This window comes from Melanotaenia boesemani, chromosome 21 (genome assembly GCF_017639745.1).
Source record: "Melanotaenia boesemani isolate fMelBoe1 chromosome 21, fMelBoe1.pri, whole genome shotgun sequence".
In the NCBI taxonomy this organism is placed as follows: domain Eukaryota; kingdom Metazoa; phylum Chordata; class Actinopteri; order Atheriniformes; family Melanotaeniidae; genus Melanotaenia; species Melanotaenia boesemani.
Genome location: NC_055702.1, coordinates 15196294 through 15221126, shown reverse-complemented (window position 1 = coordinate 15221126; position 24833 = coordinate 15196294). Strand labels below are relative to the sequence as shown.

The following is a 24833-nucleotide window of genomic DNA, read 5'->3' as shown; positions in this document are numbered from 1 at the left end:
AGACACACACACACAAACAGAGAGAGAGAGAGAGAGAGAGAGAGAGAGAGAGAGAGAGAGAGAGAGAGGTGCTTTTCACTCCTATGAATACAGGGGTGATAAAAAAAAATAGATCCATGCGCCGCTGTATCTGTATATCAAACCGCTTCCTCTTCCGTTTACAAGCAGCTGTGATGCGGCCACGCAGCATCCTCTCTGTCATCCAGAAGTGAAGGTGGAGGACCGGTATTCGACTGGGAGGGGTCCTTTCATTTCAGGGCTGCCTCCTGCTGGATGGAGCCTGGCTATGTGCAGACAACGATGGCTATGGGAGATGTCTCGAAAAAAGCTTCGACTCGGAACGTAGCGGTGGAGAGAAAAAACCTCCTCACTGTCTGCAGGTCAGTTTATAGCCTATTGACTACTGTCAGAAAGGGTCCGGGTATCAAAGTATAATCCGTTTTTCTGACAAAACCAAAAAACGAAATAACAGAAACAGCGCCCCCTTTTCTTTTTTTCGTTTTAAACCAAAAACGGAAAAACGGTTTTTGCTTTCGGCCCAATAAAACGAAAAAACGAAAAGATCCAAATCAAATAACGGCCGAAATTTGGTTTTTGCAAATTCCTTGTTTCGTTTTTTTGTTTCTTATTCGAGATAGTGACGGCTGGCAGACCGGAAGCGGAAGGAGAGTGTTAACACTTCAGAACAAAAGTAGCGTGCAAACAGCTGGTTGTTTGCCAGAACGAGATGTTTAATCATTATTCTATCTGTGTAGGAGCCATATAAGTCGTCATGGATAGTGATCAATGGTTTTATGGATTGTTTTTTTTGGTTGCCATGGTGATGGGGGGCTCTGGCGCTGGTTTGCCAGAGAGAGGAGAGCTGGTCAGCCGTAGTTTTGTTGACCGCTTCAGTTTGTCCAGTTTGCCACGCACTCATTTGTCAAGTTGAATTACAGTTTGCCTTGTTTAATGTTCCACAACTATGTAGCCTACATTCCATTACGCATGTCATCAATCACACAATAAACCGGATCAAAGCAGCAAATCTGCGTGCCTCAATAACGAAGCTGTTAAGTGCGTTTAACTATTTTAACTTTACATAGACCACAGTAGCCTACAGACCTTCGTTGCTGTATGCTGGCACATTTATTGGCACCTCCCTCTACAACGCGTTGTGTTTTTCTTTCTGATGGATGTTAAGCATCATCTCGCCGTTTCCCACCAACGAACCCCTTTGTTGAAGCTACGAATTCACTCATCATTGCATCAATGAATAAACTCAACAGTGTACGTGTGTGTGTGAGCGCGCGTGTTTATGTGTGACAGCAGGTGTGTAGTGCATCCAGGTGGTGGGCGTGTCCAAACAAGGAGCGGCTGCAGCTTTTGACAGATTACAGCAACAGGCTGAAATCTCCGAATCTAAATGTCTGACAGTTCCTCAAACATTTTCTCTAGTCTCGTCTCCTAACTCGCGCACGCGTCTCGTCATGGGTCGTCAATGAAATAATTTCGTCATTGTTCACGAAAACAACTTTCCAGGATCTGGACCGGATCTGGTTTGCGGGTATCAAAACTACCTGACATCACAGCAAAAGTCGCTGATCTAAAATGACAAATGGATTGCGCCTTACAATACTATACACCTGATTTGCACGTTTGCCTGGAGAGAATCTGCATTATGGACATTTCAGCCAGAACGTGCAATGATGACTGGGATGAGACAGCTCTGCACGCACTATTTGAATACTACTGTAAATGTGCGGCCGCTATTTCTGCGCCTTGATTTAACACTTTTTAAAGGCAGGCGCGAGGCTGCACCCTCTGGGTGAGAGCGGAGGCAGCCATCTGCAGGAGTTCAGAGGTGTATCAGTCAGATGTTTGGTGCAGTCATTTAGTTCATTCTTAAATGTATCAATAATCAACACATCAAAGGGAAACCGTGAATCAACCTGAGTTTATATAAATGAAACTGAATATTCAACGCTTTGATCAGCGGTTATTAAATCAGACATGTATTTTGTCTTTCTATTTTTACTTTTAAACTCTGATGTTTGCAGTGCGCTCCTGACCTGGATGGAGAGCTCACCAAGCGCTCAGCTCTCCCTCCTCTACTTCCTGTGTGCCGTTCCCATCTCCAAGTCGCTCGAGACCAGCTGGTATTGAAAGCTATGTACCCCAACTTTGATCCCTTGCACCGGGACATAAATGACCAGCGTTACTCCTGATTCAGCGCTGTCATGGTTTACCTCACTGTATGGTCACAGAAGACGCACCTCATGATGTCAGACCATGTTGGCACAACACAGCAACTGCTTATCCATGTCCTGATTAACTAGCGACTTTTTTGGCTGTGCGGAGATACTTTCATCTATGGATTTTCAATTTTCCAATATTTCTCTTCCAATAATACCTCCATCTCCATCTTGCTAGTTGTGACCTTGGCGCAAGCAATCTTAGCGAATCACCCACAAACCCTGGCAAACTATTACTGTTATTTTTATCCCTCTAATTACAGCAATGTGAGGTTTTTACAATCAGTGGCTGTATCACTCTTCATGAGAGGTGTCCTTACTCTACAAGCAGAGCCTACTTTCACTGGAAGTACAGAATAACAGTGAGAACTGGGCTAAATTAGTACTGTTCTTTCCTCCTTTGTCTATATCTTGGCACACAGATGTTAACCTTTTAAATGCGTATTACTCCAGTGCTGCACAAGATCACATCATCTGAAAATAATACAACCAGTTCAGTTCAGTTGTTACTTATTAGGCAGAGGTCTGGTAGAAAAGGTTGCTGTACCATTAGGGCAGCATTCTTCTCTGCTGCTTTGATTACACTCTGAAACCTCTTCCTGTTGTCCTCAGTGCAGGCCCCGTGCTGTGATAGTTAAACCAGCAGGCTCTCAATACTAGAGTGGTAGAAGGTCTTCAGCAGTTCGGTGTCCATACCGTTCTTCCTGAGGACCCTCCTGGAAGGACACTGTGATGTTGGTCCTCCTCACTGTCGGGCCCATGTCTGGACCGCTGGAAATTACAGTAAAATACACCCTGACATACATTTAAGAGTGGATATGTTAGACCGTGTAATGTAAGGTTGTATTTTGCTAATTTGAAAACAGCCAAAAGCTTGCAAGTGGAATATCATTGTCTTGGTTTTAATGTGCTGAAACAAAACAACTGTATGCATGTCTGTGTGGTGTGTGAATAACTAATGGAACTAACACCTCCAAATGCACAATTCAGGAAACAAATAAGTACTCAGTAAACAAGAGTGCAAACACAATGTCATTTATTCCGACCACATAACACATCTCAACAGAACTATTTAACTAACTTAAACAAGTAACAACAAGAACCATATATAACCATTAACGCAAACAATGACCAAATATGGACAAAAGAAAATTAAAAAAATCAATCACGAATAGTGTCTTTGAGTAACTGAACAGTCTCCTCCATGCCTGTCATTTCAAACATTTTTGTAACAAAGTCTGCATCCCGGCACTTTGGGCAGCTGGGTTCATGGGCCACCCATTGATCAATGCACACCTGGCAACCTATCAGGCCACGGCAGCATGAGCTTGCCACAGGGTTCCTCATTGGATCTGCAAGATGCATGAAAATTGTTTGTAAGAACAATTAGTTGTTCATGATTAGCAGCTTCATGTCAGTTTATTCACTTAAAGAGGAAATATGCCGGAGGTCCGGAATAGCTGACATAATTAATTACATGACCTGACAGATTAGGAGTGAGAATGGAGGCTCTCTGTCGAAATTAACCTATCCCCATAATTATAAACAATAGATTTAGGGATGTCCCCGATTTCATTAATTTTGGGGGATTGGTTATCGGCGGATCAGTACATGTGAAACCGATCTTACTGTCTTCTTCTCTGTAAAGAAAAGTTCAAGATTTGAGCCGATAGCTCCGGTATTTCTTCAGGACGTAGAGAAGCCAAGCTAAGCTAAGGTGTTTGTGTTGGAATCTCAGTGTCAAATCGTATTATCGAGTTGTATCACATGAGCTGAAAGATCCAATTGTAAAGCTTCTTGCGGTGACGTGCTGTGTCAAAGATCTTTAGTTGTCGAGATGCTTCACTCCTCTGTCTGTGAGTCGTCTCCATGAATGAAACTTTGTTATGAACGCAATAATTGACGTCTAAGGACTAATATATCAATGGAATAGTATGGAATTTTACACAGTGCTGTAATTTATGCTACTATTACCCTTGTTACTTGTTTTTGTGCAACTTTTTTTCATTGTATATTAGAAAAATACACTGCAAAGGGTAAAATATTTGATGGAGCTCATAGCAGATAAAAACTGCCTCTAAGAATGGCATGAGAAACAGTGAGCAAATGGGACAATTTTGACATTTGTATTATAGTTGCAAGTTATATTTTTAAAGATAACTTTTTTATCAGCAATAACACAAGACGTACCGGACGATAAATCCCCCCAAAAATGCCCCCTGGAGTCCAAAGGGTTAACAAAGGTCCACCGGAAAAACATGTCTTCAATTTGGCAGCATTATGTGGTGAAAAATCGGAATCGGCAAAAATCGGTATCGGTAGATCAAATTTTTTAAAGATCTGTGATCGGCCAGAAAACTGCATTCGGTCTACCCCTAAATAGATTAGTAGGTACATTCCCTATGATTATCAGTGTTTTTTGTTTTTTAATTTGTGGGGCAGCGATGTGAGCTTCTCAACACACAATGATAATTGAAGGAAATTAACCAACTCATACAACTTAGGGATTATTAAATGCTTAACTATGCCTTATATGTGTTACCTTACACACCTCTGCATATGACGCATTTGAATGTGGCCTTGACTGATGCCACCTCCTCATCCGTCAAGGCTATTGTGCTAACTTTATTGGCCCTGGCAAATTGTCCGAGGTCTTGGAGGGCTTTGGTGATTGCTGGCAGCTGTTCTGCTGCCAGGACCAGCTCCTCCATGTTTGTGATGTGGCTCTCCTCTGTGACACTGGTGGAAGGCAAAACAAATTTGCAAATGAGAAAAGGTCCCTGCGGTTCTCCAATTTTAACTTGTTGACACTGTAGTTAGTCATGAGTAGATAAGCAAGCAGCTTAGTACTTAGATTACTTGCTTGGCCTTGCAATTTAAATAGTTGTTAGCTAGTTAAAAGGATAACATATTTTACCATATATATTTAAAGAATGAAAAATATAAAAGAAAAATAAAAAAATAACATTGTAACACTGTCATCCATATATCTATCTCCATTGAGCATGAAAAATCATATTTAAAAACACTTCTTACCCACTCCTCCTCTTCTTCCTCCTTTGCAGCTCCTCAAAGTCCAGTTGTGGGACAGCAACAACCTTCCTGGCATTTTGTCTCCAGAAGGCTAGGCCTGAAGCAAAGATACAACGCTGATTATTTTGCTGAAGGAGGATAATGTCTACTGGTGTTTCTTTACCAGTTTAATAAGCATGTTAAATGTTGTTTTGTCAATAAAATAAGTTTTAGTTTAAGACTTTCCATGTATGAATAAGCATGAGGCTTTCTGAACTTATGGCTTTAATGGGCTGTCCTGTGGCAGACAGATGTCAGCAAATTCACAGAAGAGCTTGAACCTTGACCCCACCCCATGTCAATGATTTATAAGCAAGGAAAAGAAGTAGAGTAACATTCAGAAGTTAAAGTTTGTTACAAAACAAAGCAATGTTAGCAACACAAAATACACTATTGCGATTAGTCTATGTTACTGATTACTGTTTAGTAATTATGAGTGGTATTTGACGCTTATGGAATAAGAATAAGATATTTGCTCTAACAGGTGATTGGTATCACCCAACAGATGAGGTTACATCACTTACCTCTTGAAAAAGAGTTGAAGCTTGCCTGAATAAAACATTTAATTTCATCAAAGGATCGAGTGAACAAGGCATTCTGCCAAAGGTAAACAACTTAACATACCATTAGTCCCACTAGACTCCACTAACTTGTTCCCATGTCCATCGCATAGAACAATGTCCATATCGCTCCTCAGCTCCCTCCTCACTTTTTCAGACATTGCTGGAATTGTGGCATCAGCCAGGCTGAACTCCACAATGAGTGAGGCACCATCTATCGTCAGGCTGCCTCTTTCCACCCTTCCAAGTAATATATTCCTTCCAATGCAAAGACAAAGAGGGGAGAGGTACATAAGATTTGGCGATGATTAGAACTTTTGTGCATGTTATGCATGAGAGTTTTTAATCACCATTTCTTGTTTATTTTCTGTTAATAAACCATGACAAAGAAGGTTATTTGGTCTCATACCTGGTGAAAAGTTTGGCAGGACGTGGGGTAGGGGGCCCAGCATGTCCGGTGGATGTAGATGGTCTTGTCATAAAGGTGAAGGCTGGCTGTCTTGCAGGAGGAACTGTGACAATTAATCTTTTTTTTTTCATGAGATTTATGATGTTAGGTGACTATCAAAACCAACTCACGAGTTACCAAGAGGCTGACCAAGGGAATAAAAGCTATTTTCTGGACAAACTTCCATAGGCTAAGGCTTAAAACACAAACAGTGAAAAACCCACAAAAACCTTTAAAAACATCCAAAACAACAGTGCAAGCCAGCAAGCACGTGTGCTTCAGCAAAAAGTAGGAGCTGGTTTGATGATCAAGCATGTTTTTTTTTTAACTCCTCTAGCTTCCTGGAGATGAATATGGTGTCTGTACCTGCATGAAGTTTGCCCCCCATCCTCAATAAAATATAGTTTCTATTGTTTGTGCAGCATTTGCACTAGTTTATGCTGAAAAAAATTAGCGTTTGTCTTGTTTTAGAATTTATGGTATTGCAAGTTTACTATTGACACTGTGATATGTGTTTTGATGTAACATTGCTATGACTGTGACACCAACCACTCGTGATCACAGTTACAATTTAATTTGTGTTTTTATTACGGATGATCCCATCTCTATAAACGCCTACTTAAATTAAATATGAAATTGTAAGTGTAATAGCTGTAATTTGCCAGCAGAGGGAGTTTCTCCCAAAATGAGCGCTGGGTGTGTTGGCTTGCTGGGAGCTGCCTCTTTCTCATACCAGAACCTACCTCCTGCAGACTGCAGCTCGTGTGTTTTTGTAGTTTCCTTCCTGCAAAAATACCGGGCCCACCTGAGGGCTTGCAGCCTCCCATTGTAGTCAACATGAACTTAAAATGGTCTCTTTCCAAAGTACTGCAAAAATTTGCATTTTTCATTGCACTTCACCTGCTGATGTAAAATCACGAGTTTACGAGTGGTATCTAAGGCGAACACTGATAATGCATTGATATCAAATGGCCATTACAATCACAAACTTAAAATAAGTACACGGTTTATATAAATGGGACTGTCAGTAATAAAAACATTAATGCAACTGCAGTTGTGATCACGAGTGGTCGATGTCACAATCATGCTACATCAAACACACGTCAAAGTGTCAAGGGCAGCCCACAGAGAGAAAGTTATATGAGTTTATGCAATACTGGAAAAAACTGAACCAGCACAAATGATAATTTTTCAGCATAATCCAGCACAAACGAATGAGACCACTTTAGGCTCAGTTGGAAAATGGGAAGCTGCATGACCTCAAATTCACTTTTCAAAGAGTGTTAAATATCTCGAAATCTAAAGCAGCACCAACAATCACTTTTTCAACACAAACCAGCGCAAATGCAGCACAAAACTGCGTACTATTGAGACTATTTTCATCAAGTTTTATTGAGGATGGGGGCCCAACTTCACACAGGTTGTCTTTGTTCCTCTAAGATTGTAAATATAATGTACAATTTAGATGTGGACCAAACAATTGTCAATGCTATCTTAACTGTAGTAGAAAAAGTAGCCTACCATTTCTCACCCATTTTAGAAACACAGAACCAATAATGAATCAATTACAATTCAATTAATTTGTATAGCGACAATTCATAACAAAGTCATCTCAAGGCGCATCAATAACAGATAATAGCAGATAAATCAGTTACAATAATCATATGCTTTGGCCTTACCAGGAACCGCTTCAGACCGCTCCTCATCCCCACAGACCTCACATCGATGTAAGTCATCATCATCGATGTAGCCTGTGGTGCTGGGCAGTAGGACATCACCACCGTCCTTTATTAGATAAATTGTGGATGGGATCAGCTAAGGGAGAATGGAAGACAATGACTTTCAAAAGTTTGATACACTGTTATGCATCCACACAGTCCCACTTCAAACTTTGTTTTCTTCTCCTTCATTCCTAAAAGAACAACATGTCACTGTCCAGCCAGATCTTAATGTTATATTTTCCAAGTTGGCATATTGTCATGAACTATGGCTGGTATCACATAACATTGGTCTGTAATGCTTCCATCCAATGTTCTGTCCTGTTATTAGTCTTTAATTTAATGTGTTGCAGATTTTGTTTTTTTCTGACATGGTTTATATCAGTGCTTCTCAAACTTTTTAGATCCAGTGCCCTCTAGCTATTATCCAGACCTCCTTCCTCTCCCACCACAGATATACTGTATAAAAGTGGGATGAAATGAGACAAGATCACAGTATGAGGTAATTGAAAACATCAGGTAAGAATCTGATTTAGGATGACAAAGAGACCTTGCTGGGTCTGAGCTGGAATGATCTTATTTGTGCTGTTTCGGAAAAAGAAATGAATGAAAGAATGATAACATGTGGAAAACTAATATCTGCTGTTTAAATGTAGTTTTAGAGTTTTACCTGAATATCTAATGCCAGAGCAAACATATAAAGTTTTGGATTGCATCCGCCATGTGCCATCCCACCACAACAACCAAACTTTATTTTCCCTCACATTTTGTTACAAAGCCAAAAACTGCAGACACAAAGCCATAAATGGAGCATATTAACTGTTGTTATGGAAGAGTTTTAGTTAGAACATTAAAAGTTTCCCTCTGATTGAACATAACTCTACCACGTTATTGTTAAACACCATCATGTAATTACAGCAACTGTAATGAGAAAAATAAGAATTACCTTAAAAATCCGGGAAATGTTGTCCAGTGTCAGGTCCATGTGCCGAACATTAACACTGCGGGTCCCACGCCACAAAGTCACTCTTCCGAGATCCATATCCATATCCAGAACCAGAGAGAGGAATTAAGAGCAATGCTATTCGTTTCACACCGTCTGCCTTGCAGAAACGAATGCTTTGCCCGCTCAAATTTGTGACATGTCAAACGGGTATTAGTAGTCCTTAATAGGCCTACGTATCACGCACATTCACCCGCTCAAATTCGAAGTTGCTCCCGCGTATACTCACACAGAGATGGCTCTTGATGCACACCTAGATTTAATCAAAACTATGATGTCAAATGGCAAAACTTACAATGAAATTTCCAATACGTTGGTTTCAATGGGTTTGGAGAAAGGCGCGTCGGTCCCGAGTATAAAGAAATTCTGCGCAAGTCGGAACCTAAAAAAAAATAGACTGGTGTCAAAGTGTCAGTTGGAGGGCGCAGTTGTGGATGCAATTCAAGAGGTAAACGGCCTTCATATGATAATAAGTTTGAACATTGCTCACTGCCAGGTAGAGCAGCGGCGCTGCCTGTAGTAGGCCTACATAAACAGCAATTGATAGCATCATATTTAATTTAATGGTTGTAAACTGCCTATTCACAAACGGGATAGCCTGATTTGAAGACTGACATTTTTGTCATGCATTACTCTTCAGATCATGATGGCAACACAAATAACTGCATATTGGTGCTGGGTGGCCAGCTCTTGGCCACAGTGGCACTACACAATGAACGGATTTGTCACCCGTGTTCTGCTGAAAAAAGCACCTGTACGCATGCCGAGAAAAACTTGCTCCGCTAGAAGCCCAGTAACATGTTAGGGCTGGACAATTAATCGAATTTTAATCATGATTACAATCATGCCTTCTAACAATTATAAAAACACTGTAATCGAAGAAAAATCATTAATGTCACATGTATAACAGGAACACATATAGACTGGCTATTCATTTTTTTATTACCATTATTATTTTAATATATTATTTTACTCCTTTACTTATTTCAAATTTATTTGCAGTTGTTTCTTTAAAAAGTTATATTTGAGGTTGAGCTTTGGTGGTTCAATAAACACTTATTAAAATCAATAAATAATCGTGTACATTAATCGTGATTTCAATATCAATCAGAAGAATTGTGATTATTATTTTTTCCATAATCGTCCAGTCTACTACTGGTCTAACCACAGCCAATGTATCTTTATGATACTATAACATTTTATGTGTCCAAACCTCAGCTTGTGTGTGTGTTTGTGTTTAATACCTTTTATTCTTTTTTAGACAGGGCCGACTTATGGTCGGAGGTTGATGAAGGGATACCTCCATAGCAAAGGCATCCATGCCTCAGAAATGAGAGTTGCAGCTGCACTGAAGGCTGTTCAGCCTCCTTACCACGAGACTCGTTGCCAAGTGAGTATGCACTTAAAACTTCTTTGTGTTGTAGCCTATTTTAAGTTCAACGGTAAATGCAAATGCATTTCACATGTGTGACAATAAATCAGCCAGTGAAAAGGTCTGGATTTCCCTTTCTCATGTTTTTAAAAGTCTGTGCCCTACTGGGACTACTTTACTCGGAATGCACCAGGCCTCTTGTAGTTCTGTTGTGTCGTAATTGTTTTAAGTTTCATTTTTGGCCTGACCGCATGAGCCTAGCAGCCTAGCAGCTACACCGCAGAAATTGCCATTTGTGTTATATGCTGCATTAATCCTGTGTGTCTGAGTTCCGTGTGCGTTCGTACTTGACAAACCACACACACCAACAACCATACAAATACATCTATGCAGGAAACAAATCATCTGCACCTCCTGAACCTTCAGTAAATCTGGCTGAACTGTACTGATGGAGTTTGCCTTTTCCTTCTGACCGAGGACGATTCAGTTGACGCGCAATCCCGAATCAGTTAAACGCATACAATCCCAAAAACATGTTCTTCTAGTTGATGTTAGTGCTTTTCAATAAATGGCTCAATTTTTGTGAGATATGAAATTTTATCCATTTACAGCTTGCCTACAAACAGTTTATTGCCCCATTTCTATCTTTTAAGTCAAATATCCCTTTCAGTTACATTGAAACCATTGTCAATCTTTTCTCTAGGGCTTGAGGAATCTCAATCCCATGCCGTATCAAGCGGCATATTTTGGTCAAAAGCTTCACATGGACCAAAATGAAAAGATGGCCATGTATGGGGTGACATATGTGGTGGCCATAGATGGCTATAGCAGCAAGATTGTGGCCTACTCCATCATGCCTGTAAAAAACAATCTTGTTATATATGATGAAGTGTACAGGTGAGTTGATATGTGGATTATATATGTACAAAGCTGTGTGATTTCTGATGAAAAATGTTTTACTGATGAAAGTTTTTAACAACTGCCCTTCAAGTGAAGTTTAAGTTGAAGAAAGTTTGATAGTGTTTTGGCTTACAGTTGTATAGGAAAGAATAAGAGCCAGCTTGGACTGGACTGATCAAAACAATGTGCAGCTCATAGCAATAAAAATGAAAAGTCTTTACCCTGTTGGCTTTTTATTATATGTTTTGTAGTATTATTATTATTAATTTTTCTAATGCAGCATGACATGATTAAGGGATGAGAAAAAATTTTTGAATGTATTTGGGTAGTAGTAAATATAAAATTATACATTGTAATTATCCACAGCCAACTGATGAGTCCATTCAAATATAAAATATGTCATTAATTTGTGATAGGGTGTGCAATTTGAATGAAATGGTTACGTTTTTTTGAGCTTTTATTTCTCTTTTCATTGATTGAAAAGGAATGCTGTTGTGACCTATGGCCTTTGGGATCAGCTGAGGGTGGATCACGGAGGAGAATTCTATCTCTCACTCTATATCCAGGAAAAACTGTCAGGGTACAGGTTTCGGCAAGACAGGGAACCATGCCAGCAGACAGCATCAACAAGGTTATTTAAAAGCTTTTCAAAATATAATTTTTCTCAACATGAAATATGTGTGTATGGGTATGTATTTTTCACAACAGAATTGAACAGAACAGAACTTATTGATGTTTTTGAATTCCCTTCTGCTCTACATTTTCACAGAACCACAGGATCGAACGTGTGTGGCCAGAGGTGAACAACAGGGTCACCTATCCACTGAAGGCAGCCCTGGTTCACCTGGTGGACCAAGAGCTTATTGATATGGACGACAGCACAGTCCGATACTGTGTGTCAAACCTGACCTGTCAGGTAGCCAGGATCGGAATCCAACGCTTTATTGATGCTTGGAATTCTCACACAGTTTCAGGTATTTCTTCAATTTTATGAGTTGTCACCGCGACACAAAAATAAGTTCCCATACCTGGGAGGTTGTTATGAGAATAACTTCCCCCTCAGCAGCACCTGGTATTGCCTGCTGCTTTCTCTGTTCCCACTGAACATTTTCAAGTTCAAAATGTTACCGTAAACGATGTGTAAATACAGCTCATCTTAAAAGCATTTTAAAAGAGTCCCTCAATTATTACACATTTTGTTTTATAGACTTAATTTGATAATAAGTTTAATTTTTTCATCATAACTCAACACAAATTAAAGGATTTTAAAGGATTTTAAAAATATAATCATTAGATTTACATAAGAACTGACAAACTAGCTCATTTATTGTTTTTTGGCTGCAAATCAGCACATAATGATTTCCTTCTTGATGACACATTCACATGAATTTGATATTACATAAGTTAAGCACCTGACAACACTTTACTGTTGGTGTTACAGTTGCCTGTCAGGCCAAATCAGACATACATGGACACAAACAGTTTATTTCTGTGTAATGTCAGTAGACTTTAGCATTACTGATACTGGGATGGGGACAGTTTGTTACAGTACAGTACAGCAGAGTGTGTCTCAATACCAAGAGAAACATACTGTACACTGATTCAACATTGTCTTTCATAAGGAAGAGGGATTCCAAATGTCCTGGCTGAAGGTGGATGTCAGGTGAAGCTGTCAGAACAACATCTGCCAGGTTCAGCAGAGGCTGCTGATCTCTACCTGCAGGAGAGGGGGGCAAACCTGACCAGAGAGTCAATATTTGGCACCAATCCCTTTCAGTCTCTGGAAGACCAGCAAAATGCAGAACAGCAGTTCAACATTGCATACCCAGACTTGGGGAGTCTGTTTAACAGTGCCGTGAACCAACAGCATCGCCCCTTCCAGGAAGCTGTAATGGAGCTGATCTCTGTTTTGCGGAGACAACAAGTCTAGAGGGAAATATGTGTTTAATTTTCTTTTGTCCATATTTGGTCATTGTTTGCGTTAATGGTTATATATGGTTCTTGTTGTTACTTGTTTAAGTTAGTTAAATAGTTCTGTTGAGATGTGTTATGTGGTCGGAATAAATGACATTGTGTTTGCACTCTTGTTTACTGAGTACTTATTTGTTTCCTGAATTGTGCATTTGGAGGTGTTAGTTCCATTAGTTATTCACACACCACACAGACATGCATACAGTTGTTTTGTTTCAGCACATTAAAACCAAGACAATGATATTCCACTTGCAAGCTTTTGGCTGTTTTCAAATTAGCAAAATACAACCTTACATTACACGGTCTAACATATCCACTCTTAAATGTATGTCAGGGTGTATTTTACTGTAATTTCCAGCGGTCCAGACATGGGCCCGACAGTGAGGAGGACCAACATCACAGTGTCCTTCCAGGAGGGTCCTCAGGAAGAACGGTATGGACACCGAACTGCTGAAGACCTTCTACCACTCTAGTATTGAGAGCCTGCTGGTTTAACTATCACAGCACGGGGCCTGCACTGAGGACAACAGGAAGAGGTTTCAGAGTGTAATCAAAGCAGCAGAGAAGAATGCTGCCCTAATGGTACAGCAACCTTTTCTACCAGACCTCTGCCTAATAAGTAACAACTGAACTGAACTGGTTGTATTATTTTCAGATGATGTGATCTTGTGCAGCACTGGAGTAATACGCATTTAAAAGGTTAACATCTGTGTGCCAAGATATAGACAAAGGAGGAAAGAACAGTACTAATTTAGCCCAGTTCTCACTGTTATTCTGTACTTCCAGTGAAAGTAGGCTCTGCTTGTAGAGTAAGGACACCTCTCATGAAGAGTGATACAGCCACTGATTGTAAAAACCTCACATTGCTGTAATTAGAGGGATAAAAATAACAGTAATAGTTTGCCAGGGTTTGTGGGTGATTCGCTAAGATTGCTTGCGCCAAGGTCACAACTAGCAAGATGGAGATGGAGGTATTATTGGAAGAGAAATATTGGAAAATTGAAAATCCATAGATGAAAGTATCTCCGCACAGCCAAAAAAGTCGCTAGTTAATCAGGACATGGATAAGCAGTTGCTGTGTTGTGCCAACATGGTCTGACATCATGAGGTGCGTCTTCTGTGACCATACAGTGAGGTAAACCATGACAGCGCTGAATCAGGAGTAACGCTGGTCATTTATGTCCCGGTGCAAGGGATCAAAGTTGGGGTACATAGCTTTCAATACCAGCTGGTCTCGAGCGACTTGGAGATGGGAACGGCACACAGGAAGTAGAGGAGGGAGAGCTGAGCGCTTGGTGAGCTCTCCATCCAGGTCAGGAGCGCACTGCAAACATCAGAGTTTAAAAGTAAAAATAGAAAGACAAAATACATGTCTGATTTAATAACCGCTGATCAAAGCGTTGAATATTCAGTTTCATTTATATAAACTCAGGTTGATTCACGGTTTCCCTTTGATGTGTTGATTATTGATACATTTAAGAATGAACTAAATGACTGCACCAAACATCTGACTGATACACCTCTGAACTCCTGCAGATGGCTGCCTCCGCTCTCACCCAGAGGGTGCAGCCTCGCGCCTGCCTTTAAAAAGTGTTAAATCAAGGCGCAGAAATAGCGGCCGCACATTTACAGTAGTATTCAAATAGTGCGTGCAGAGCTGTCTCATCCCAGTCATCATTGCACGTTCTGGCTGAAATGTCCATAATGCAGATTCTCTCCAGGCAAACGTGCAAATCAGGTGTATAGTATTGTAAGGCGCAATCCATTTGTCATTTTAGATCAGCGACTTTTGCTGTGATGTCAGGTAGTTTTGATACCCGCAAACCAGATCCGGTCCAGATCCTGGAAAGTTGTTTTCGTGAACAATGACGAAATTATTTCATTGACGACCCATGACGAGACGCGTGCGCGAGTTAGGAGACGAGACTAGAGAAAATGTTTGAGGAACTGTCAGACATTTAGATTCGGAGATTTCAGCCTGTTGCTGTAATCTGTCAAAAGCTGCAGCCGCTCCTTGTTTGGACACGCCCACCACCTGGATGCACTACACACCTGCTGTCACACATAAACACGCGCGCTCACACACACACGTACACTGTTGAGTTTATTCATTGATGCAATGATGAGTGAATTCGTAGCTTCAACAAAGGGGTTCGTTGGTGGGAAACGGCGAGATGATGCTTAACATCCATCAGAAAGAAAAACACAACGCGTTGTAGAGGGAGGTGCCAATAAATGTGCCAGCATACAGCAACGAAGGTCTGTAGGCTACTGTGGTCTATGTAAAGTTAAAATAGTTAAACGCACTTAACAGCTTCGTTATTGAGGCACGCAGATTTGCTGCTTTGATCCGGTTTATTGTGTGATTGATGACATGCGTAATGGAATGTAGGCTACATAGTTGTGGAACATTAAACAAGGCAAACTGTAATTCAACTTGACAAATGAGTGCGTGGCAAACTGGACAAACTGAAGCGGTCAACAAAACTACGGCTGACCAGCTCTCCTCTCTCTGGCAAACCAGCGCCAGAGCCCCCCATCACCATGGCAACCAAAAAAAACAATCCATAAAACCATTGATCACTATCCATGACGACTTATATGGCTCCTACACAGATAGAATAATGATTAAACATCTCGTTCTGGCAAACAACCAGCTGTTTGCACGCTACTTTTGTTCTGAAGTGTTAACACTCTCCTTCCGCTTCCGGTCTGCCAGCCGTCACTATCTCGAATAAGAAACAAAAAAACGAAACAAGGAATTTGCAAAAACCAAATTTCGGCCGTTATTTGATTTGGATCTTTTCGTTTTTTCGTTTTATTGGGCCGAAAGCAAAAACCGTTTTTCCGTTTTTGGTTTAAAACGAAAAAAAGAAAAGGGGGCGCTGTTTCTGTTATTTCGTTTTTTTGGTTTTGTCAGAAAAACGGATTATACTTTGATACCCGGACCAGAAAGGGTGTGTTTTAATGTTTAGAAGCTGAAAGCCTTGTTTATATGTGAATAGAGACGCCAATGCTTAAAATGGGTAAATATTGCATTATTCTGGATGGTCATGATTACATTTGAGTGTTTCTACGGCAAGAGCCTGATCAAAGAGTGTCGTTATTCTTGCCACAACATCTACATTTTAAAATCCATGCTTACGTCATATACACAAGTCATTTTTTATGAACTCTGCGGGACTGTACTAAGCCTGTTTTACGACGTTGTACTGTAAAAATTATGCAGCTACATCAAATCATACATCACATACTGGCCTCTCTGGCAGTGACTTTATGTCATCTTTGTCAGTATGGTTTATTTTCTTTTCACTGATGGCTATTTACTATGATGACAACCTTCCTGGATCAAGGACTAACTGGCACCCCAGGGACTGAGGGCAGGGAAGCAGTATGTGGCCTGTACACAAAGCCCTGATTGGACTGTGTGAGAATGCTCAGAACTGCAGCTTGATCATTTATAGATTTAGATGCTATAAATCAGGCAATTGATCAATGTAAACACAAACTGTAGGCTTATATTTATGTTCATGATTAGAATGTAATAATACATAATTTAAAAGGGAGTTCATAGTGTTGCAGCACAAATAAATAAATTGCTAATATTGGTCTTAAGTTATTAGAAACAGTCACTGCTTAGGGCTATTGCTTTGGGTAGGAATGACCTGTAGGGCCCGATGTTACAGTAGAACTGAAGAAGCATCTGATTGAACACACTAACAGCTAATCCACAGAAGCTAAGTTTTGTAAAGGGTGTGCAATGCGGCCCATTAGGTTTAGTAATCCAATTACAGATTATCGCTTCTTCCATATGTACTTTCGTGCTGATTTGACTTGAAAAGAGTTGCTTGCACTGATCAAAAGAATGACTCAACTTTGCCCATTAGCTCTTCTGAGCATTTTGCCCTTTTTTGGATTATTTTAGTTTTTCATGGCTTGAGTTTTGGATTACTGTTATACTCATTCTCATTGCTATCATTCCACAAACTAAGCACAAAATTGCTTAAACATAATCCAATAATATCATCATCCCATATCTCTCACATAATTATACTTCCAGTTGGCCAAAAGTTCATTGTCACATATTGCAGATTATCTACATACAACCGCAGATGGTTGCAATGTTAAATGTCTGTAAAGTCACATATCTAATGTCAATATGTGAAAGATTCATTCAAAACATGGCCTTTTCCTAATCCTAACCAAGCACTTTTATTACCTAAATCTAACCAAACATATTAAATGGAAGCTGTTAAGTAAATAAATAAAATAAATAAATAAATAAAAGAATACAAAAACATTTTAATGGGCAATGTCCTGGGGATTAGATAAACCTAACCAACTACCTTTGTTTCCTAAACCTAACAAAATAGCAACTGGAAATTAAAAGTTGGAGAAAGACTTGTGGTTATCAGGACAAGTCCTACTGAACTTTGCAAAGACACATAAAACCATTTAACAGATAATTTGATTCCAAGTAATTTTCAAGTAAAGCATACATTAAGGACAATGTGGGGGTCAGTGTCTTGTCCAAAGGCACTTGTGAACTAGCAAAGCGGTGAACTAACAACCTTTCCAAAGTGGATTTGATTTCCTTTTCTGCCTTATATATGATACACTTTGAGAAAAGGTAGTTGATACTGACTGTGTGACTCTGTGTTAAAACATGTTATCATTATTTAGTCATGAAAGTCGGCATATGACTTCCCTTTTATGGATTTGGTTAAAGGAAACATCCACAGTATTGATATGTTGAACCCAGTGACATACCAATGGCACACTATGTAAATTTGACTGATACCTTGCAAAATCAAATACAAATAAAACACATTTAACTAACATCAACACACTGGTGCTGAGCCAATGACAGGTATATCTGGGTAATGCCACAGTTTTGCTGTCTGTAATACTAAAAGAACACAGGGATTGTGCTAGTTTTGAGGATAGTCAGCCAAGTATTGTCGAGTCAAAGAAGCTGAATGAGACATTGTTTCCTGTGAAACAATGGATACTGAAATCACTTGTCTAACTGGCTTGTGTTAGCATTGTCTTATAGATGTGCCCAGCCTATTTTTTTTACATCTGTTTTCACTCCACAGCACATCTCTTTTTCAATGGACAAATTGCATTCAGCAGGTGTTCTTACCACAGATAGACCCTCTGAATTATTTAGTGTCCAGGAAAAGATTTGTGAGTGGTCATTTCTTCAGAAAGATAACATTGCCTAAAATTTTTTTTTTTAGAGCATCAATAAAATGAGAAAAAAATTGCACCATTCAAAGTCAACCAACAAATGGCAAGATCATATTTGAGTTGGAGCCATGATATGTAGGCGACTTTTTATTAGGATCTGGTCCATCAGCCAAAATGTTTTCATCTTCCATGAGAACTACCAAGTGAATTAAAATATTTTTAATCAGTTAATAATCCCTGTTTTGTGAATTCAGTGTATATAACTACATGCCCATATGTTTTGAAGTTTACATGGACATTAATGTTTCCTTACAACTGTGAATGTGTCACATCATAGTTATAAAAGCTATTTAGTAAATTGAGTCATACCTTCCAGGAAGCTCTATATGAACATCTTCCACAGTAAATGGATGACATCAGGCTGAAGCATAGAAACAAGCCTTCAGTGACTGATCACAGAGTTATACCCACAAACAAACAAGATTGAAATCTTTTCACTAAATTGATTACAATGAAAAATAATATTTACTGTCAAATTCACATATTCTCCATACAAAAGCTGTAATCCAACAAGCTTCCCCTTGGCTAATCTATTCCCATGATGATTTTATTCCTATCAGGCAATCTCTATGTTTAAAGCTTCTCTTTGTCTCTCTGCCATTTGTAGGTTTTCAGTTAAGACCCTCTTAGAGAAATACACAGCCGAGCCCATTGATGACTCATCGGAAGAGTTCATAAATTTTGCAGCCATCCTTGAACACATCCTAAGTCACCGTTTTAAAGGTAATGAGCCAACAGGGGAAAAAATGTGTTTCAAACAAATACGTTTCAATAAAGGGTAGATTGTATTGATAAACCCAAAATATAGCTGCACCATCTGGTCTAAGGCAATACCATTCACCGAAATTGCTACACATTATAGTTTATAATATAAATTACATTCTCTTTCCAGGTTCTGGTAGCTGGTTTGATGGTCAGAGAAGTTATTGGGATTATGTCCGCCTGGCCTGTGCTAAAGTTCCCAACAGCTGTATCAGCAGCATCGAGAGCATGGAAAATATCAGCACCTCGCGGGCGAAGGCAAGTCCCACATACAATGACAGGTTTCTACACCATAATACACGCAGCTGACCAGTCACATTGCTGTAATTGCAGGACCTTAAGGCCCACATAAAAAATTAGAAATTATGCATTTATGTATTGAATGAGAAAGTTAACACATCTTATCTAAAACTAGTAAAGTTTACAATATTTTAACTTGTCTACTTATTAACCTGTGGTATTCTGGTTCAGGGCCGGGCCTGGATGAGAGTAGCCCTGATGGAAAAGAGGCTGTCTGAGTATATCACCACTGCTCTGAGAGATAGCAGGACAACCAGGTCAGAAAACTCATCATACCTTTCCAGATGTTATTCAACTGATCCCTACATGAGAAATGCTCCCACCCTAATTCTTGTTTCTGTGTCTCAGGAGGTTCTATGCAGAAGGAGCCATCATGTTGAGAGAAGAGGCCACAGTACTAACAGGGTTGCTCATAGGCCTAGGAGCCATTGATTTTAGGTGAATTAGCTTTATTATTTTATTTTATTTTATTTTATTATAGATGTGTAGTTTTTGTTCTTATTTCTGAATGTTTTCCCCACATAGTTTCTGTCTGAAAGGAGAAGCCTTGGATGGGAAGTCTTCAGCAGTGATTGACTACACTCCATACTTGAAATTCACACAAAGGTAGATTATTGACTTGTGGAGAGAAGCAAAATGTCAAAACACCTCTTAGAACAACCATACAGTAGATTCTGAGGACCCTGTGAATGTTTCAGGTTTTAACAATGAAACTCCAAAGCACATTTTATTATACAGGCAGTGCAGTTTTCATATAAAGTCAGTAAAATACTGGAGGTTTTCTTGCAGCTATGATTACCTGAGTGATGATGACGATCGCCACAGCATTGACAGCAGCACAAGTGACGACAGTGTTCCTGATCACCCTTACATCCCTCTGGTCACCGATGAGGAGAGCTGGAGCACAAAGTGCCGAAAGATGGAGCAGAGGTTCAAGATAGTCAATGCTCAGAAGGTGTTCAGACACGCTTTTGTGTTTGATGACATTTAAAGGAACACGTCCACCGTTTTAGAGCTAGCTGTAAATCAGATAATAATGTCTCGACTGCTCCAACTATAAAAATAGTGTGGTTTTGTGTTGCCAGGGTTACCTGGAGGAGCTTGTGCGTCTTCGTGAGTCTCAGCTGAAGAACACAGAGACAGAGAACAAGAGGTTGAAGGCCCGACTGGAGGAGCTACAGAGCCAGAGTCAACGGGAGAAAAACGAGCTGGAGGCTGTCATCCTGGAGCTTCAGGAACAACTGTGAGAACAATGCCCATAGACAATAATCCTAACCCTTATACAGATTGAATGTCAGTGTTGTAGTTTGCTGTGCCCATTGATTAATAAGAGTTGTTTAGTGTATAGGAGGAAGCACACCAAGCATATTTTGTGGGTGGCTGTGTGATTGTCACAGTGGAAATCTCACCTCTTATTTTACTCTTATGTGTGCCAGGACAAGCTTGATTCCATGTGACTCCAACCACTTGGCTAAAAACCTCACAATCCCTCTCATCAACCAGTGGCCAAACCTGGAGCCATACAACAACCAAGAAGACATGAAGCTGTTCCGCAGGTTTGACTGAAGTTTTTTCTCTGCAAAACACCACACTGCATACAAAACAATTTGGAAATACATAGAGAATATTATAAAAGTGAATACAGCCCTGACTAATAATGTCAAAAAATCCAAACTTGTTTCACCTTTCTGCAAATAAATTACCACAAGCTTCAGCTGTTTCTTCCTTAAAACTTTTGTGTGATTTGGACGAAGTGGAGCCAACCTTTAAGAAACTATTTAAAAATGAATAGGAGTTCTTTAGTTTCATTTAGCAGAGTTTAATCTTTCAGTTTGTGCAGAGGGAATACCTGAAATTGTAAATGAGCATTGTCCTTCATGTTGTCTAAACTGCACCTGAAACTCGCCTGTCTGTCTCCTAAAAGCTAGTTTTTGCAAGTTGTGTTCTGCATCTGGCTTCATGATGACCACCTCATCACCAATTAGTAGTATGATGCTTTTTACATCTCCAGATTAGTTCTGGTGATGTGTGTCCAATGATTCTTAGTTGGTCACTGTTGTACCTGCATCCTTTTGCATCTTTGTGAAGTCTCTCTAATGTTTTTATTAATTCCTTTGATCAATATTTGCCATGAGTCGCCATAATACAGTCAAGTAGAAAAGCATAGTCTTTTCTACTTGTGTGCTGCTGTTTGTGTTTATGAAATAAATTTATGTGTAAATCACACGTGTACTCAAGTTTATTTCAGTAAGACATTTTGACATTGTCATGCTTGTGTGATCCTTTTTTTTTTTTTTGCTGTGTATTCTTATTTTTCAATTCTTATTTTTCTATTCCATTGTCAATATAGGGTTTATAAACTACATTATCTGTTTTTAATTGAAGAAATAATATACTGGCCAACTTAGAATAATGCAGTTTTTGAGGGGTCATACAAATTTGAATTATTCTACTTAACTGATTAACTGAAATATCATTCACTCATTTTCAGTACAGTACACGCAAATCTTTCCAGAAAATATTTGGATTTTTAAAATCTTTTGCTTGTGCAAAAATCAATGGTTGGATTTGGAGGCAAGATAGGGAAAGTAAAATATAGTGTTTCACAGGTTTGCAACTGATTTGCAATTATAGCGAATTTCAGTTTTGAAGAAGTTATTTAAAAAAATGTTATTAAAATATAAACCAAACATCATGTGTCCATAACTATCTATCTGTCCATTTTTGTATACTTGTTTTTCTTGACAGTTAAGGAAACACATTTTTTAGGCATGTCTGGCATGTTGCTGTATTTCATCCTAAGCTTGTCCTCTTGTTGACCTGCAGGAGGAGTTTTCCAAGCACAGAGCTGCTGTCAGTAGAGGTCAGCCTGGATTCAGACTCCCAGAGGATTGAGGGGAAACAGAACGGTGGAGCATGGTGCACAGGTAAAAGCTCATCCACACTGACTGATCTGATAAATGAACACCCAGAAAAGATACTTGAATTAGCCCTTCTTTTGTTCCTTTTTTTGTCACCTCCCCCAGAAAAGGACTACACCCCCTCCATGATGGGCCTGTGTGGGTCCTTGGCTTCCCTACCGAGCTGCAAATCTCTGGCTAGTCTCAAATCTAGTGAGTGCCTGGTCAACATCAGTACAGAAAACAGTCCTGCCCTCTCTCCCAGCTAGGGGGCGCCAAAGAAACACTGCCAACAGACACAGAGACAATTCAACATCAAAACAATAAGACTGCTCTTAATAGACGGACACATGCTCTCTTTCATGGCCCTTTTCGTCAGTCCCTTTACCTTTCTTCTCTGAGCCTGGCACTGTCTCAACTTACACGCTTGTGAAAGAGCAGCCTCCTTTTCTGGGACTGTCCCCACAAAGATGAAGGAGTAGCTGCTGTACTGCCACAAGGCCTCCTTTAGTGCACAGTCTTTCTCCTGGAATGCAAACAGCTGATTTAGGCTTGACTTCTTGTATGTCACAATGCTTCATTTTGTGCAGTTACAGTCATATACTGTTCACAGTCATTACTGTAAGGTGACTGTATGTCCTTGTCTGTGTTGTCTGTGTCTTATCATTCTGTCAGTGTATCGTATTCTGCCTGTTACATAACACTGGTAGGATGGATGAACTGTTATAACTTTATTGGAAACAGAAGCAATGGTTTTACAATGATATAGGACACTATTATAAGAAGAAAAAGTGAGATCAGGCTTGTTTGTGATGAAGAAAATGGACTAGGGAGAAGATTATTAAAGATTGAACAGAAACAGCTTTATTATATTAGAATGAATGACAGCTTAGGCCTTATTCAGTCATACAGCAGAGTAGATTCTCATTTTCAGGATGCAACACAGAGAATTTGTGAGGCTGCCAAGGTTTAGAGAGTCACTACAATTTAAACATAAATAATATCCATTTCATATAACTTCACAGTGCATTGTGACTATGCAGAATGAATGTTTTCATTGTCTTTTTTTACATGCCTGGCTTGATAGAAAGGTTTGAGCAGGAGAGAAATAGTGAATGTGCAACATGCGTATGTGTGTCAAATTATTTTTTTCTGTGGGCGTTTGTCTTGAATTATCTTACTAGTTTCACAGCGTTCTTACTTGTACGATCATATCAATTGCAATCTAATGCAGTGTTGTTGGGAGATGGAAAACGTGTGATTTAAAATTGCAATAAAACTGCCTTTTTTAAATATCAAATGATAGTATGTGTTGAATATATATGCAATCAGTCACACTGGTGAATTACCCATCTGTCTGAAGTTTGTACAAACATTCACAAACCTGAAAGAATTCATGTTATTGGCTTTGCTTATCCTCTAAATTTTCTTCTTATGCAGACGGTCAAGATTTTAATTGAAGAGGAAATAAACTCAATGTCTTGTGGATGGATAGGAGAAGAAATTTTGTACATGCACCACCATGCCACCATGAGGTTAATCATTTTAAGCGCTGAAAAATTAACTCTATTTCACAAATTGCCATAATTTTTTAATTTGTATGTATATGTTGTATAATGTTTTTGTACTGCTTCTGCATTTTAATTATATCTTAAAAAAATCTAAAAATTGATGTTGGTTTACTTTTAGAAAAAAAAATATATATAAGAAACCCTCTAATGTTTCTCTTCTCCCTTTTGCCTCGGTCACTCTTTGTGTTGATGTCTTCCCTTTGTGACCTAACTTTGTGAAACATTACATTTTCCCTATTGAACTGGGTTTGAAACAGCTCACGTGAGGTCAAAGGTTAGGCTCATTTATTCATTAGCACAGACAAACACACAGAACTAAGCAAACACCAGCTGAAGGTCCCTTGGTGCACGTTAGAAATGCATTATATAGGGGATACATTCAGATGGATATACTGTCCAATTATCTCTCTGGCTGTAAATGAACGGATGCTGGGGGGTTTTGTGCTACATTTTGTTCAGTTATCTCACTTTGTCTTAGGGTTTTTTGTGAAAGTGACAGGAATTGTTTTGTGCAGTTGCTCTAGATAGATGAATGTGCTGCACTTCATCGCTCTGTGATAAAACACTTTCACTCTCTTTGTGGTGTGCCAGACATACATGCAAATATGTTACCTCAGCATGGGGTTCAGTTCTTGTATAATAAGGACACATTTTGGGACTGTGTGCTTTAGTGATGGGACACTTTAAGGTTTTACGCTGGTCTTGAATTGGTTTGTAAAAGTAGCATATCATGTTATCTTTGCCCTCTTGTCCTGTCCCACCATTGGCA

General features: G+C 39.4%; 1 protein-coding gene and 2 long non-coding RNA genes across 3 annotated transcripts; 1 reads left to right on the top strand and 2 right to left on the bottom strand.

Annotated features, from left to right (window-relative positions):
* The first annotated feature begins 70 nt into the window (after nt 1-70).
* Nucleotides 71-23793, top strand: rundc3ab (RUN domain containing 3Ab). The gene is made up of 11 exons (XM_041974335.1): nt 71-380; nt 19139-19254; nt 19424-19551; nt 19765-19850; nt 19942-20031; nt 20119-20199; nt 20383-20548; nt 20679-20836; nt 21030-21149; nt 22420-22520; nt 22620-23793. The coding sequence occupies exons 1-11, from the start codon at nt 274-276 to the stop codon at nt 22760-22762; spliced, it is 1296 nt and encodes a 431-aa protein (XP_041830269.1). The 5' UTR covers nt 71-273; the 3' UTR covers nt 22763-23793.
* LOC121632663 lies at nt 3254-3968 on the bottom strand. The gene is made up of 2 exons (XR_006008945.1): nt 3864-3968; nt 3254-3586 (listed from the first exon to the last, which is right to left on the bottom strand). It is a non-coding gene; the product is annotated as an uncharacterized LOC121632663 (long non-coding RNA).
* On the bottom strand, nt 5986-8138 carry LOC121632664. The gene is made up of 3 exons (XR_006008946.1): nt 7994-8138; nt 6276-6378; nt 5986-6124 (listed from the first exon to the last, which is right to left on the bottom strand). It is a non-coding gene; the product is annotated as an uncharacterized LOC121632664 (long non-coding RNA).
* Nucleotides 23794-24833: the final 1040 nt, after the last annotated feature.

Coding starts and splice junctions, on each gene's coding strand:
- rundc3ab (XM_041974335.1), top strand. CDS start 274: ATGGAGCCTGGCTATGTGCAGACAACGATGGCTATGGGAGATGTCTCG. Junction 381..19,138: donor AACCTCCTCACTGTCTGCAG/GTCAGTTTATAG, acceptor TGCCATTTGTAG/GTTTTCAGTTAAGACCCTCT. Junction 21,150..22,419: donor GACATGAAGCTGTTCCGCAG/GTTTGACTGAAG, acceptor GTTGACCTGCAG/GAGGAGTTTTCCAAGCACAG.